Source organism: Salvelinus fontinalis, chromosome 17 (assembly GCF_029448725.1).
Source record: "Salvelinus fontinalis isolate EN_2023a chromosome 17, ASM2944872v1, whole genome shotgun sequence".
Taxonomy (NCBI): Eukaryota; Metazoa; Chordata; class Actinopteri; order Salmoniformes; family Salmonidae; genus Salvelinus; species Salvelinus fontinalis.
In genome coordinates this window covers 32,953,126-32,965,532 of record NC_074681.1, presented here as the reverse complement: position 1 = coordinate 32,965,532, position 12,407 = coordinate 32,953,126, and the positions used below count along the sequence as shown (strand labels likewise).

The 12,407-nt window shown below is 43.6% G+C and overlaps 1 protein-coding gene across 4 annotated transcripts in view; it reads right to left on the bottom strand.

The window, feature by feature from the left end:
* Positions 1 to 868: 868 nt before the first annotated feature.
* The window catches only part of LOC129814180 (paired box protein Pax-3-like), a 36,312-nt gene continuing 24,773 nt past the window's right edge, over positions 869 to 12,407 (bottom strand). For 2 of the 4 annotated variants that reach the window (XM_055867080.1, XM_055867078.1), the window contains exons 6-9: positions 11,830 to 11,995; positions 11,336 to 11,556; positions 3,649 to 3,921; positions 869 to 2,415 (exon numbers count right to left, since the gene is read on the bottom strand). In XM_055867080.1, the coding sequence (XP_055723055.1) occupies positions 2,398 to 2,415; positions 3,649 to 3,921; positions 11,336 to 11,556; positions 11,830 to 11,995 (678 nt within the window). In that variant the 3' untranslated portion in view covers positions 869 to 2,397. Of the gene's footprint in view, positions 2,416 to 3,648; positions 3,922 to 11,335; positions 11,560 to 11,829; positions 11,996 to 12,407 lie in introns of all 4 variants that reach the window. The other 2 variants (XM_055867077.1, XM_055867079.1) reach the window with 1 other exon arrangement.

Below are 12,407 nucleotides of genomic sequence, written 5' to 3'. Positions count from 1 at the left end.
GTCATCAGTCATGGAGAATGCTTGTTCTTAGACCACAATGAAAATATGTTCTATGCTCAATTTGCTCTGTGTGTGTGTGTGTGTGTGTGCGTGTGCGTGTGCGTGTGCGTGTGTGTGTGTGTGTGTGTGTGTGTGTGTGTGTGTGTGTGTGTGTGTGTGTGTGTGTGTGTGTGTGTGTGTGTGTGTGTGTGTGTGTGTGTGTGTACAGGAATGGGGTGGGTGGAAGGCATATTGTTCCACTTATTTTTCTTGGAAAACAAAACATATCTTATTGCAGGAAAAACTGTAGTTTTAATATGGATACTTGAAATGTGAATGAAAGAGTGGAAGTCCTGAATGAAAAACTAAATTCTGAATTTCGATAAAGAAAGGCAGTGGATGGTCACTTGGGACATTGCCATCTTGTCTTGTCTGAGTCATTGCTCTGTTGGCTTGAGTTCCCTTTGTTTAATACAGTTACAGTATCTCAGTGTTTCTTAACCTTGGTCTTGTGGACCTAAAGGGCTGATTGAAATGATCAACTCATCATCAAGCTTTGATGATTTGAATCAGGTGTGTAGTGCGAGGACAAAAACAACAATGTGAAGCACTTTGGGACCCCGGGTCCAGGATTAAAGAACGCTACAGAGTTTCTAAATCAGATGTACCTAATGTAGATGTGCTGAATGAGCAAGTAATCTGTTCTCAGTATTCTCATCAATGATATTTACCCAAATTCAGAACTAGTTCATATCTTATCATAACTCAAAGTTAGCTAATATCTGTACTAACCTTTTTCAGTACATAATCAAAATTGTAAAGCCCATAGATGGTATGGTAAAGACAGACACACATTGGTTTGAAATCAATTAAAACACTTCAGCCTGTACACATTTTTATATATTTTATTATAAATAGTAAATAGTGCTGCATTTGACACAAGACATATTAAAACACAAATCATTTTATGCAGTCATAAATGAAAATGATATATGTATACAAAAGAAACAAGGCAGAAAAAAATGTTTGATTTCCACACAACTGAATGCTATGATCAGGGATACTAAGAGAGAAGAGGTGGACTGAATAAATACTAAATGAATGAGAGTGGTATGGTTTTTCAGGTTCAATTTACACTTGATTGGACTGTGACTGGTAGCCTGGGCCCGTATTCACAAAGTGCATCAGAGTAGGAATGCTGTTTTGCCATTTTGATCATAACTAATATGATTATATGGACAGGAGGGACCTGATCCTAGATCAGTACTCCTACTCTGAGATACTTTCTGAATACAGGCCCTGGTCCCAGATTCGATTTATACAGGCCCTGGTCCTACTCCGATTTCTACTCAAATCTCCCATTGAAATCAATGCAAGATTTATGCAAAAGTCCAAGCTACCTGTACGTGCACAGATCTTGTGATAGGATGATTTTTGCTTCAAAGTGATCTGTGCAACCCAGCTACCATTTCTTTTGCTAAAAACAATATGGATTACAAAAAGGATGTAGTCAGTTAATTGAGGAGATTGTTATACAGGGATGTGTCAATTCATTTCATCTGAGGTTTGAATGTATTGCACTTCTTTGGGTTGCAGCAGCTTCCATCTACTACAGTATATTTCTCTATCATCCTAGTTGGGTGAAAGACTGTCCAGACCTTCACTGTCCAGACCTACAGTACATATGCTTAGAGTCATTTTTACAAATCAAATTGATGGCAGTTTTGCTTCTCCTGATAGAAAACATTTCATTTCCCCAAATCATATCAAATAATACAAAATCTAAGCGTGCAGTATTTCCCTAAGACATTGTGAGTGCCTTACATAGAGCATTGTGGCTGAGTGAGCGGTGTGCCTATTGCAGGTCCATACATCATCATTATGCCTCAGGATTGTGCCCTAAAACCTTCTTTTCCTCCCATCATCACAATATACCCTGAAAGCACATCCACGGAAGGAAAACTGTTTACCCAGTCCTCTCCCACTCTCTGCCACTTATTACAAATCAAACGCAGAGTGTTGAATGAGTGAATGTAGTTTTTTGTTGGGGTTTAATTCACTCCTTTTTTTGTTGTTTATCCTCTTCTTCTCCTCTCCATTTATTTTTCTCGTCAAGCATGGAGAGCGAGGCGTGCTTGGTTTTCGGAGCATGAAGTGAAGCGCGAGCGAGGCGAGTGCCAGGTAACTAGAGAGGGCTTCCCCTTTGGTCCTGATTATTCCATTGAGTCAACCCCCCCTCCCTCACATCCCCGAATCCCCAAAACAACCCCCCTCCCTCCATCTCTCTGGGTTGTTCCTTCTCCTCAGGGGCTGGGTGGGGAGAAGGCAGAGGGGGAAGAAGAGAGGAAGGGGGGAGTGCTCCAGAGTTGACTGTCGGGTTGACCAGAGATCTCATCCACTCCTGGCCATGGTGGGGCTTCAGATAATGAAAGGCACCTGAGAGGAAAGGAGAGAGAGTTGGAACTGTTCTCCATTGGGTTTCATGTCACTCTCTACCTCCTGTGTCAGGGAAACATCATGCCTGATGAGTAAGGAGGTAAATAGTGGGTGAGAGGGATGAGAGCAGTGAGAGGTGGAGAGAAGGGAGGGGTTGAGGGTGTTAAAGAGGCAAGGAGTGTGAGGCAGATCTGAGGCTTTTCCCTGTGGCTGGGCTGTACTGTACTGGGGGAGAGTTAGCGTGAGCCTGCCCTTGCTGCGTTGGTCCTGGCTGTGGCTCTGCTCCAGTGATCAACAACAACTCAGACTGCATCTGACCTGCACAGAAACACATGGTTCTAATCCCCGCCTGCCAGAGGCCATTTCGCTCCCCGTTAAAAAGACCCCCTCTCAAACCCACCTTCCACCCACCCCTCTCTTACCAACCCCCTATCCCTGCGAGCTGCCTGCACACAGGTCCCGAGCCCGGACCTCGCCAAATTAATGACATCAAGATGCCGCCACTGATGGGCCAGTATACACTACTCAACATGTGGCAGTGTACCTCACCCCCACCCCACTAACTCTACTACACCCCCCCCCCCCCCCCCCCCCCCCCCCCCCGCGCCTGTCAAACATGTTTTGGGGAAGCCGCTCATTTGATTTGGGGAGGTATCTTTGTTACCCAGGGGTCATTACATGGCTAGGTGAGTGAGCGGAGGGTTTGGTGGTCCAGCTCATCACACGGGTCGTGGAAGGTCACAGGCTGATGGTTATGGGGGAGGCCCCACTGACATATCTCTGCATCGGGCCACGTGGATGTATGGCGTGGGTAAGTGCTTGAAGGTAATAGTAATGTAAACCGAAGTGCCCTCTGGACTACTAGCCGTGCCTCTGACATACATGTAATGTCACAGCCTGATTTGAGAGCGTGATTCAAGAGGCTCACTCATCATGTTGGCCTTTGCAATTAACGTGGGTTATGATTCTGAAAATCTAAACCTTGAGTATGGTCTTTAATCATAGGAGACTATATACTGGTATATAGAAATGAATGTAGTTAGTATACCTCTAATGATAATCTAATGTGTCTTTTATACAGGCATTTAAGCAGAATTTATTTTCAGAATACCTTACAATCAATGCATTCAAACAAAAAAGAGATATAAATAACTAATACACAAATACTTTAAAAAACGTTACCAACAACCACATGGCAACAATATCATTGCACATAAAACTCCCATGACCCACCTTGCTCTGTCCATACTGTCCGTACTGGTATGAGGGGTGGTGGTCCATAGCGTAGGCTGGGGAACTGTAGGTGGGCGGGCAGTAGGACTGGGAGTTGGGCAGGGTGGGCATGCTGGTCAGGCCTGGCAGACCCTCCAGGCCCCGCTGGGAGCCGTGGCAGCTGGCCGCCATGCCACCCCCGGGCTCCATCCCACCGGTCAGGGGAGAGAGGGCGAAGTCACTCTGGTGGCTAGGCTGGTGGGGCACTCCTCCTGGATTCAACAGCCCCATCACCTGGAGAGACAGAGGAGAGGAGAGAGGTTAGAATTGAATAGATTGTGGTGGGTTACAGTGGAATAGAGTATCGTAGAATGTGGTAGACATGTAGAATTAAATTTAACAGAATACTTTTTCTCATGCAGGTTACGCAAGTCTCATTTGTTCAAAAACAAATGAATAGATACAGTTGAAGTCGGGAGTTTACATACACCTTAGCCAAATACATTTTGTCACAATTGCTGACATTTAATCTTCGTAAAAATTCCCTGTCTTAGGTCAGTTAGGATCACCACTTTATTTTAAGAATGTGAAATGTCAGAATAACAGTAGAGAGAATTATTTATTTCAGATTTTATTTATTTCATCACATTCCCAGTGGGTCAGAAGTTTACAGACACTCAATTAGTATTTGGTAGCATTGTCTTTAAATTGTTTAACTTGGGTCAAATGTTTTGGGGAGCCTTCCGCAAGCTTTCCACAATATGTTGGGTGAATTTTGGCCCATTCCTCCTGACAGAGCTGGTGTAACTGAGTCAGGATTGTAGGCCTCCTTGCTCGCACACGCTTTTTCAGTTCTGCCTACACATTTTCTATAGGATTGAGGTCAGGGCTTTGTGATGGCTACTACAATACCTTGACTTTGTTGTCCTTAAGCCATTTTGCCACAACTTTGGAAGTATGCTTGGGGTCATTGTCCATTTGGAAGACCACTTGCAACCAAGCCTTAACTTCCTGACTGATGTCTTGAGATGTTGCTTCAATATATCTACATAATTTTCCATCCTCCTGATGCCATCTATTTTGGGATGTGCACCAGTCCCTCTTGCAGCAAAGCACCCCCACAACATGATGCTGCCACCCCCGTGCTTCAAGGTTGGGATGGTGTTCTTCGGCTTGCAAGCCTCCCCCTTTTCCTCCAAATATAACAATGGTCATTATGGCCAAACAGTTCTATTTTTTGTTTCATCAGACCAGAGGACATTTCTCAAAAAAGTATGATCTTTGTCCCCATGTGCAGTTGCAAACCGTAGTCTGGCTTTTTTGTGGCGGTTTTGGAGCAGTGGCTTCTTCCTTGCTGAGCGGCCTTTCAGGTTATGTCGATATAGGACTCGTTTTACTGTGGATATAGATACTTTTGTACCTGTTTCCTCCAGCATCTTCACATGGTCCTTTGCTGTTGTTCTGGGATTGATTTGCACTTTTCACGCCAAAGTACATTCATCTCTAGGAGACAGAACACGTCTCCTTCCTGAGCGGTATGACGGCTGTGTGGTCCTATGGTGTTTATACTTGCGTACTATTGATGAACGTGGTACCTTCAGGCATTGAACCAGACTTGTGGAGGTCTAAGGATGAACCAGCCTTGTGGAGGTCTACAATTTTTTTCTGTGGTCTTGGCTGATTCATTTTGATTTTCCCATGATATCAAGCAAAGAGGCACTGAGTTTGAAGGTAGGCCTTGAAATACATCCACAGGTACACCTACAATTCACTCAAATGATGTCAATTAGCCTGTCAGAAGCTTCTGATGCCATGACATAATTTTCTTGCATTTTCCAAGCTGCTTAAAGGCACAGTCAACTTAGTGTATGTAAACTTCTGACCCACTGCATTTGTGATACAGTGAATTATAAGTGAAATAATCTGTCTGTAAACAATTGTTGTAAAAATGACTTGTGTCATGCACAAAGTAGATGTCCTAACCGACTTGCCAAAACTATAACTTGTTAACAAGAAAATTGTGGAGTGGTTGAAAAACAAGATTCATTGACTCCAACCTAAGTGTATGTAAACTTCCAACTGTAAGTACAGCCCCTACATGGCTTACTCCATGAAGACAAACGTACAAATAGCATTTACTGTATCTTTTGCACACGTAACACATACTTTTTCTCATGCAACATTATTTTACACACATAAAATACTTTTGAATAGCTCATGCATTGATGTCAAAAGGACATATGCATGAAAGTTCAATTTGAGCGCTCATATCACGAATTGGGGTATGTACAGAGTCACACAGTACAGATTAAGGATGCTGACTGTGTCAAAGAGGACGAGAGGAGAGTTCAAGATGGAGGAAGAACAACAGGGATTGACTGGTGAATTTACTACAGCAGTAAAGTCGTGTTACTAATCCTCACCGGGCCTAAAAAAAAGATGTCAGTTCACATCAGAGAAAACGTCTTCCAACTCAGTCTCGGGAAACATTAGATGGATTTTCCAGGAATGTATTTGTGAGGACACATTGAATTTCTGACATTCTTTGAAGGCTGTTAGAAAATACCTTAGGGTCCTGTAACATACTGTACATCCGACTATCCATAAAAAATAAAATCATTTATACAAAAATCACGCAACGTCTTTATGAGTCTTCAACTTTACATGTATACCTAGTCTTCATTGACAGACAACTGTAACCCTGTAGATTCTTACTGATCATGACTATGTAACTTGTTTCTGTATATTATATATAGTTTCTAGAATAACCTCTCCTTCTTTCCTTTCCTCTCTTCTCCTTCTTTCCTCTCCTCTCCTCATTTACTCTCCTTCTTTACTCTCCTTCTTTCCTCTCCTCTCCTCTCCTGGTTGTGACCATATGAGACACATTATGCTGTGTTCACCCAGACACATGGTTCCTGTTACATAATTTCCTAAGTGACAGACGGACAGGGGAGCCCGCATCGGTTCGGGACCGCACAGTTCTGGTCCACTACACCGCTAGATAGCATTTTCTGAATTACTCTGTTCAGATTTTACTGTATCCTATGGAATGGACTCGAAAAGGTTATTTACTATGCTAAATTTACAGTACCACTTTTTACATTTTTCATGAAACATGTTATATTTTATTCACAATACAAAACCTATGCTAAATAACTTGTTGATTCATTTTGTCGTCAGTGTCTACTAGATAAAGCAGATGGTGTGTTTAACTGTATGATAAAGTTTATGAATGACCGTTTATGTGTTTGGACAGTATACTAAAGGAGAAAAACAGACGTGAATCCTTCTTTTTCTCCCTCTCCCTCTCTCCCTTCCACCCCCACCCACTCCTTCTTCTCCCTCCTTCCCTTTCTCTCTCTCCAGCTTTCTCATTTGATGCCCAAATTCACTGTGTCCTTATGGGGCCTACATGGAAAGGCCACAGGGTACGTGGGAACAAGGAGTATGATTCTTTAACACATTTCCAATGTGTGTGTGTGTGTGTGTGTGTGTGTGTGTGTGTGTGTGTGTGTGTGTGTGTGTGTGTGTGTGTGTGTGTGTGTGTGTGTGTGTGTGTGTGTGTGTGTGTGTGTGTGTGTGTGTGTGTGTGTGTGTGTGTGAAGCACTTTCTGTTAGGGGTTAAGAGGTCCCCTTGGTGATACATCGTGAACAGCTGCATGAGAGTTTGTGTGAGACGAGGTATCGTCAAAACGAGGGGAAAATAGGTGGAGTTAGTGACCGTTAGAAACATACAGCAAGAGAAAGAAGGAGATGGAGAAAGAGTGAGAGAGAGAGAGAGAAAAGAGAGTGGTGAGATAAACAGAGAGAGGGGGAGAGAAAGTAGATATAAACAGGCATGAGAGTGACAAAGGTAGACAAGATAATGAAAGAGTGACATATAGAGAGAGAGAGAGAGAGCGAAAGCCAGACAATACTGTGAGAAATAAACCGAAAGAGACACTTTAAAAAGAGGCAGAGAAAATGGCAGAATGCTGAACTAATGGTGAATAATTGAAGGATAATCGTGCTGCTTCCCCACCTGGCAGCCACACACACAGACACACACACACACACACACACACACACACACATATGCCCGGACAGCCACACACAAACACACTATCTGTCTGAGAGTATGTAATTTACAGGAGCTCTGTCAGAGGAATCTAACCTAACGCGTCTTAGGAACATGCTGATGTGTGACTGACTACAAATGGGAAACACATGGAGGTCAACACATCCCATTCATCTTACAGTGTGTGTGTGTGTGTGTGTGTGTGTGTGTGTGTGTGTGTGTGTGTGTGTGTGTGTGTGTGTGTGTGTGTGTGTGTGTGTGTGTGTGTGTGTGTGTGTGTGTGTGTGTGTGTGTGTGTGTGTGTGTGTGTGTCTGTGTCTGTGTCTGTGTCTGTGTCTGTGTCTGTGCACGCCCGTGCATCTGTGTATGTTTGAGTATATGTGTGGGTTGAGGGCGGGGAAATATATGGAAATGATTTTTTCTGAATGGAAAACCCAAATGTTGGCATGTTGACAGGCAAAAGTGTAGATAACAATACGTATAGATCCGTATTACATGTTGTACTGCCATCATGGCGAGAGCATTTAACCCATATTTCCTCCGATTTGAGGTTAGATACAGGATTAGAGGAGAGATAACTGTATACAATCCAATTTATACGGTTATCTGATCAAAAAACCCTGTCTGGATGTTGTGTGTGTGTGTGCATGTGTGTGTTTACATGCATGCCTGTGTGTGTCTGAGACTGTTTGTGCATGCACACTAGGGCTGACCCCATTTAGTCGATTGTTTGGCCGATAGGCTGTTTTTCGCCCAAGATTTCTTTTAGTCAAGCAGTGGCAAATTCTATATTAAAACAATTACGGCACACGAGACACCTGTGTGATTCACTCCTGTGTGTGTGTGTGTGTGTGTGTGTGTGTGTGTGTGTGTGTGTGTGTGTGTGTGTGTGTGTGTGTGTGTGTGTGTGTGTGTGTGTGTGTGTGTGTGTGTGTGTGTGTGTTTGCGCGTGCGTGCGTGCGTGCGAGAGAGAGGCCTGCATATAGTTGATTTTACACAAACATATTCAAGTATTTTTTACACATACATACATTTTTTTCGTCAAATCGGTTGGTCGAAACAACAGACGACTCTCGGTCGACCAAGATATTTTTTGTTAGGGAAAGTCCTAATGTGTCTCAGCCTATGTTTGCCTGTGCGTTCACGTTCACGAGCTCCATAAGTATTTGGACAGTGAAATGTTTTGTTGTTGTTTTGGCTCTGTACTCCAGCACTTTAAAAATGATACAATGACTATGAGGTTAAGGTGCAGACTGTCAGGTATAATTTGAGGGTATTTTCATCCATATCGGGTTAACCATTTAGAAATTGCAGCCCTTTTTGTACATAGCCCCCCCCCGATTTTAGGGGACCAAAAGCAAAAGGATAAATTCACTTATATGTGTATTACAGTAGTAAAAAGTTAAGTATTTGGTCCCGTATTCATAGCCACAATGACTACATCACGCTTGTGGCTCTACAAATTTGTTGGATGCATTTGTTGTTTGTTCTGGTTGTGTTTCAGATTATTTTGTGCCCAATATAAATTAATGGTAAATAATGTATTGTGTCATTTTGGAGTCACTTTTATTGTAAATAAGAATAGAATATGTTTCTGAACACTTCTACATTAATGTGGATGCTACCATGATTACGGATAATCCTGAATGAATTGTGAATAATGATGAGTGAGAAAGTTAGTGGCCTAAATATCATGATATTTGTGCATCTGTAACTTTCTCACCCATCATTATTCACGATTCATTCACGATTTATTCACGATTCATTCACGATTCATTCATGGCTATCCTTAATCATGGTAGCATCCACATTCATGTAGAAGTGTTCACCCGATATGGATGAAAATACCTTCAAATTAAAAGCAGACAGTCTACCTTTTCACCTCATAGTCATTGTATCTTTTCAAATCGAAAGTGCTGGAGGCAAAACAACAACAACAAATGTGTCATTGTCCCATTACTTTTGGAGCTCACTGTATGTGTGTCTAAGCCAGTGTGTGTATTCCTCCAGGCTTTCTGCTCTGTGATTGAAGCCCATGGCGGTTCCCGGGGGTGTCTCTGTTTCTCGGTGGTTCCGGGGATTAAGCCTCATCGGGGTGCAAAGCCTGGCCGCTTGCTGCACTGGTGAGAACAGATTCCTCTGGTATGCTCCGGATCAGCTAGCCAGACGTCTGAGACCCCACACCCCAGGGAGATATCCCACAGTACACTGGGGCAGGCTAGACTGGTCCCCTAAACCTTCATGTTTTACTACCAACCGAAGCACTACCACTCAGAGCATAGGCCGAACTACTCATAACATAGGGCTAACTCAGAGTGATGATGTATTCCTACACCATTTAACCAAAGGGTAACCACTCACAGAGCTAAAAAAAAAATGTGTTTATTTGGTATGTCTAATTGTAAAGTTAAGGTTTTTATCCACTCACTATAAATGTCATAAAATGTATTAATTCGTATTCGATCTCTTTTATTATTTAAAAGTTCCATCCAGTCTGAAATGCAAATGAGCATATTCCAATATGCATTAAAAAAACTGCAGATGAATACATGAATTAAAACAAATTAGTCAACAAAGTGAGTCATTTGCATAAATTACACACCGCATTACTAAGGGATAGATTCCTTCATTCCAATCAATTAGCACACTGGAACGTTTCATAATTGCAATTCAGAACGGACGCATACATTCCAGACGTATGCGTTTGATCGTGCACGTGCACGTGTGCATGTATGCTTCCATATGCAAGCTACGATAGCCACTCTCTGAAGGGAAAGACCCTCTCAGGGAGGCTGATGGTGAAAATCAGCTACAAGAGAGAAGCACCTTTGGCCTCCAAGCAGAGTAAAAGTAATGGAAATGATTTGTCCTCTTAGGAGAGAAGAAGACATCTACTGACCGTTTGCGTGCGTTAAGTCGACTCTACTCAAGTGGTGGCTTGTGGCTAGTCGGCACCAGGTTGTGAAGGAAGCAATGTGTTCTACTGCTGTTCTCAGTTTAAGTAGTCAATTATTGTCCATTTCCCAGAATGGTTTCACGGATCACCAGGTTGTGTTGTCCTGCTGTCATTAGCTGATGAAAATGACAAGCGGACACACACACACACACACACGCCCTCAGGGTTCCCCTTGTCACAGAAATAGGAAGAAGTGCCCTCTCTCATGGGGCGAGGACCCAGCGTGCATTGCGTGCGGCCTGGCCACCCTTTGTGGCGGTTAAAAGCTAGTTTTCCGCCTGTTAGGACGGCCCCCTCACGGCGTACGGAACCCGCCATGGACTCTAATGACTGTGTAATCGGCCATAATTGTATTTTCCGTTTTCATTTGTGTCATCTTCCATCTGCCACTCTTCCTCTTACTGTCGTCCTCTCTCACACTCCCTCCATCTTCTACTGTCTCCTCTCTCTTCATGAAACATTTGCATAGCACAAGTCATCCCTATTGAATGCATCTGATAAATGGATGTCAAATCCACTCAGTCACCGAGCTAATACATCTACTGAAAGTTTTCAAGAACAAACCCCCTAAATAGGGTTTATGGTATAAAACCTATACTAAATGTCAAATTGAAACTATGGAATCGACATGTTGCAGAGCAAAACACTTATGTTTGTGCTGCTAGCTACAGTCATGACATTGAATGACTGACCTGTGGTGAGAGGCCGTTGCTAATGCTGGGGTTGACTGGGTTGGAGTGGCCAGGGGGGGGAACAAAGCTGTCTGAGTAGCCTGAGAAGCCGTGGCGTCCGGAGGACAGGCAGTAGGCCGAACTCCCGTCCTGGGTCCCCACTGAGGAGCCAAGCCCACCCTGGTGCACCGAGGTGGGCGGGAGAGGCTGAGGCCTGTGGACTGTACTGTGCTGCTCTGACACTGCTGAGAGAGAGAGAGAAAGAGAGAGAGAGAGAGAGAGAGAGAGAGAGAGAGAGAGAGAGAGAGAGAGAGAGAGAGAGAGAGAGAGAGAGAGAGAGAGAGAGAGAGAGAGAGAGAGAGAGAGAGAGAGAGAGAGAGAGAGAGAGAGAGAGAGAGAGAGAGAGGATTATGGCTAGGCTATTGATATTGAGTCAAATTCATCACATCTGTAGATGACCTTTATTGATATAGAACGAGATCAAAGAGAGAAGTAGATGGTGAAGGTGTGCTCACTTTGTGAGATGGAGGTGGGAGGGTAGGGGCTGTCTGACAGCTGATATGGCTGCAAGCTCGACATGGCCGAAGGTGGGAAACCGCCAGGGATCAGGTGATTAAATGCCATTAGCTGATTGGCTCCTGCCTGTTTCCTCCACCTGGCTCTCCTGTTGCTGAACCATACCTAATAAAATAAAATAGAAGACGTGAGAATCTATTCTTGTGAAAAATAGTACATACTGTGTGTGTGTGTGTGTGTGCGCGCGTGTGTGTGTGTGTGTGTGTGTGTGTGTGTGTGTGTGTGTGTGTGTGTGTGTGTGTGTGTGTGTGTGTGTGTGTGTGTGTGTGTGTGTGTGTGTGTGTGTGTGTGTGTGTGTGTGTGTGTGTGTGTGTGTGTGTGTGTGTGCAATAGACATGCCTAAAGTGTGTGAGAGTATTCAATGTGTGTGTGTATCTGTGCTGTAGCCTCAAGCAGAACAGACAGATAGAGATCTGAACATCTGGTGCACTTCGAAACCACAGTGACATTACGTCTTTGTCTAACTCTAGGTCCCCAATTACATTCAGCCGTGGGACAATTTGTCCTTGAGTGGATG